Raw genomic sequence first — 4,260 nt, forward strand, 5'->3', positions numbered from 1 at the left:
GATTTTTGCCAAATCTGCCCCAGTTCCCCCCAAATCCCCCCACAGTCTCTCCACTTCCCCCCCTTAGCTGCCACCCCACACCCCCAGCTCCCCAGTCCCATACCCCAATGTCCCCTCACATCATTCCCATGTCCTCCCCCACCCCAAATCATGCCCATGGCCCCCAGCCCCACATCCCCCCACCACGTCCCCATTTGTCCTCATGTCCCCAGGCCTGGCCTATCTGTGCGAGGGGCTGCGGGAGCAGCGCCGCGGTTTGGTGACATTGGTGCTGTGGAACAACCAGGTGACGCAGGCAGGGACGGCGTACCTGGGGGTCACGCTGGTGAGTGTCCCCAAAGTGTCCCCAAAGGTGTCCCCAACGTGTCCCCAGGCTTGGGATGTCCCCATTGCCCCCAGCATCCCCAGACTTCAGGACATCCCCAGCGTCCCCCCAGGCTTCGGGATGTCCCCAATGTCCCCAACGTGTCCCCAGGCTTCGGGATGACCCCAGTGTCCCCATGCTGTCCCCACAGCCCCACGCACAGAGCCTGGAGACCCTGAACCTGGGCCACAACCCCATTGGCAACGAAGGCGTGCGCAACCTGAAGACGGGGCTGATTGGGAACCGCTCCGTGCTGCGCCTGGGCCTGGCTTCCACCAAACTGACCTGCGAAGGTGGGGGGGGGGACGGAGCCCCTCGGGGAAGGGGGCAGTGCGGGGAGGGGGGGGGAACCCTAGGAATGGGGTGGCCGTGAGCGTGGGCTCCTCTTGGGACCCTGCGGAAGTGATTGTCCTCGAGGTGCAACGGGTGACCCCGACGTCACCACGGCCATCTCATCCTATAGGATGGGGGTCCCAGGCATCGTCACCTCTTGGGGACCCCACAAAATGCCATCGCTGATGTCCAGCGAATGACCCCGATGTCGCTGCAGCCACCTCGTCCCCTGGGTTGGGGGTTCTGGGGGTCTCTTCTTGGAGACCCTACAGAAGTGACATCCAGTGAATGACCCCGATGTCCCTATGGCCGTCATCCCTTGGGTGGGTCGTGCTGGCCATCGTCACCTCTTATGGACCCTACAGAAAGACACCCTCGAGGTCCAGCAGGTGACCCCAGTGTCACCATGACCACCTCGTCCCCTGGGTCCCGGCTGCGGTCTCTCCTTGGGGACCCTACAAAAACCACATCCATCCCACCAGTGACCCCGATGTCCCCGTGGCCGTCATCCCTCAGCCCCGCGTCCCTGGCTGCCTCCTCCTTTTTGGGGCAGCCCATAAAATGGCCGTCCACGAGGTCATGGCAGTGTCCCCCCCATAGGGGCGGTGGCGGTGGCCGAATTCATCGCCGAAAGCCCCCGGCTGCTGCGCCTGGACCTGAGGGAGAACGAGATCAAGACGGGGGGGCTGATGGCGCTGGCGCTGGCGCTGAAGGTCAACCAGTCGCTGCTGCGCCTCGACCTGGACCGTGACCCCAAAAAGGAGGCGGTGAGGGGGGAGGGGGGCAGAACCAAGGGGAGGGGGCGCGAAGGGGGAGGGATGTCCTCAAAGATGGAGGACGTGGGGGGATGGGTGTCCCCAAATGTCTCTTCCCATTCCCCAATTTCTCTTCCCAAATCCCCACATTTCCCATCCCCAATTCCCCCCCCGCCCCCCTAAATGTTCCCTTTCCCCCCATCCCATCCCATCCCCCCCCAAATCATCCCCCCTCCCTCCATTCTGCTCACTGCTTCCCTCCCGCAGGTGAAGAGTTTCATTGAGACCCAGAAGGCTCTGCTGGCCGAGATTCAGAGCGGCTGCAAACGGAATTTCGCTTTGGCCCGCGAGCGCGACGAGGGGGAAGCTCAGCCCCCGCAGCCCCCCGGCACGGCCGGCATCGGTGGGGGGGACGGCGGGGACCCCAACGGGGACGGCGGCGACGGGGACCCCGATGGCGGAGGGGCCGGAGCGCAGCGCGGAGCGGCCACCGATTCCAGCTCAGATACGGAGGACGAGGGGGCTGGGGGAGATGGAGGGCGAAGGGACAGCACAGCGAGCCCTGAGGGGGCTGCCGACGGCGGGGGGGGCACCGCGGAGACCCCCGAGTCACCACGGGGTCAGCAGCAGCGCATTCTGGTCACCAGCCCCGGGAGGGGACACAAAGTCTTCGTGGTGACGCGCGTGGAGAGCGGGGCCGGCTGCGATCCCAAGGAGGCAGCGGGGAGAGAGGGGAAGGACGGCACCGCCAACGGGACCGGAGCCACCAATGGGACTGTCACCGTGGGGACAGCCACCAGCAATGGGGCAGCCACTGATGGGACGGCCACCAGCGATGGGACGGCCACCAATGGGACAGGCACCATGGGAACCGTCACCAGTGGGACGGCCACTGCCAATGGGACAGGCGCCGTTGGGACAGCCGCCACAACCAGGACCAGCCCCACCAGTGGGACAGCCACCATGGGGACCATCCCCACCAATGGGACGGCCACCACCTCTGGGACAGCCACTAATGGGACGGTCAGGAGTGGGACCATCCCCACCAATGGGACGGCCGCTGACGGGACGGCCACCACCTCCAGGATGGTCACCGCCAATGGGGTGGCCACCGGTGGGAATGTCACCAGTGGGACAGTGGCCACCAGCGGGACCCCCGCCACCTCTGGGACGGCCACCAGTGGGACTGGCAGCATGGGGATGATGGCCACCAGCGGGATGGCTACTGATGGGATGGCCACCGAGGGGACAACCGCCACCTCTGGGACGGCCACCATCAGTGGGACTGTCTCCATGGGGATGATGGCCACCAGCGGGACAGTGACCGAGGGGACAGCCTCCACCTCTGGGACGGCCACCGCTGGGACAACCGCCAGCCCTGGGACGGCCACCAGTGGGACAGTCACCGAGGGGACAGCCACCAGTGGGATGGACGTCACTGGGACGGCCACCGCCTCTGGGACGGCCACCGCCGGGACAGTCACCTCCGGGACGGCCGCTGATGCGACGGCCACCAGCAGGGTGACCACGGGTGGCCCGGCGCTGCCCAACGGGCTGAAGGCAGAGCTGGGCCAGGCGCTGCCCGACGGCGACGGCAAAGCGGGGAGCTGCGGTGCTGAGCACGGTATGGGGGGCAGCGGGGGGACGGGGACGGGGTTGGGACCTGAATGTCCCCGTGGGACCCGGCTGCATCGCGGTGATCCCAACTGCTGTTGTTTCAGAGCTGAGCTGCTGGAGGGACGAGCGGGATCTGGAGGAGCTGCTGCTCGAGGCCAGCCAGGACGCGGGGCAGGAGCCGCCGTGACGGCGCCAAGGGGGGCAGTGGGGCTGGATTTGGGGTCGGGGGCTGGATTTGGGGTCAGGGTCCAAACTTGGGGTCAGGGTCTGGGTTTTGGATCAGGATCTGGGTTAGGGCTCAGGATCCGGATTTGGGGTTGGGGTCCGGATTTGGGCTCAGGTTCCAGCACTGGGATCTGCTGTGGGGTTGTGGGGTCCCTGTGCTGTTCCCAGTTCTCTCTCAGACCCCCAACCCAGTGACCGCTTCCCACCTGTGTCCCCAAACCGGGTGTCACCTCTGCGTGTCACCAGGCTGCAGTGTCCCCGACAGGAGGTGGCTGCGTCGTGGTGACCCCGATGGGTGTCACCGTGTGCCCCACAAATTGTCCCCTGGACATGGGGACCCCAATGAGACATGATCCCCATGGGACATCACCAATGAGACCTCACCCCACGCGGTGTCCCCACCCGGATGTCACCAGGGCACGGTGTCACCACGCTGTCCCCATGGAGGTGTCACCTTGCCCCCAAAAGGTGACCCCATCCCCAGCATCACTGATGCTGTCCCCGAAGGCTGACGTCCCCGGTGCTGCTGACATCCTCGAGATGGGCGGCTGCGCCCCCAAAATGTCACCCCGCCCCCAAAGGTCGTCCCCAAAGGGTGACACCATCCCCCGGCGGTGACATTGTCCCCAGTGTCACTGGCTCTGACCCCAAAGGTGTCCTTGTCCCCAAAGGTGGTGGTGACCCCATCCCAGCTGTGGGTGCTGCCATCCCGCCCCTCTCAGGCCGTTCTCCGGGGCTGCGGTGGGGGGGGCCCCCTTGCCTGGGGGGGGGAATTCGATTTTTTTTTGTTTATTTTTCTCCTTTTGGGGGTTTTTGGTTTTTTCCCCTTCCGAGAAGTGCAATAAATGGGGCGGCAGTAGGGGGGCCGCACGGGGGCTGCTTCCCCCCCCCTTTTTCCCCCATGGGGTTTTGGCCAAGGCTGCTTTCTATCAAAGTGGAGCCGCCGTCGGCTGCTGCACCTCCGGG

The 4,260-nt window shown here is 65.7% G+C and overlaps 1 protein-coding gene across 1 annotated transcript in view; it reads left to right on the forward strand.

The window, feature by feature from the left end:
- The window catches only part of PPP1R37 (protein phosphatase 1 regulatory subunit 37), a 9,753-nt gene extending 6,476 nt beyond the window's left edge, over positions 1–3,277 (forward strand). The window contains 7 exon segments of the mRNA XM_042895026.1: positions 213–325; positions 516–657; positions 1,298–1,464; positions 1,720–1,880; positions 1,882–1,973; positions 1,976–3,076; positions 3,174–3,277. Coding sequence (XP_042750960.1) covers positions 213–325; positions 516–657; positions 1,298–1,464; positions 1,720–1,880; positions 1,882–1,973; positions 1,976–3,076; positions 3,174–3,256 — 1,859 coding nt within the window. The 3' untranslated portion in view covers positions 3,257–3,277.
- The last annotated feature ends 983 nt before the right edge of the window (positions 3,278–4,260 follow it).

The sequence above is a fragment of the Lagopus leucura genome, unplaced genomic scaffold (assembly GCF_019238085.1).
Source record: "Lagopus leucura isolate 7727_CA_CO unplaced genomic scaffold, USGS_WTPT01 35223-0_obj-0_obj, whole genome shotgun sequence".
Lineage (NCBI taxonomy): Eukaryota > Metazoa > Chordata > Aves > Galliformes > Phasianidae > Lagopus > Lagopus leucura.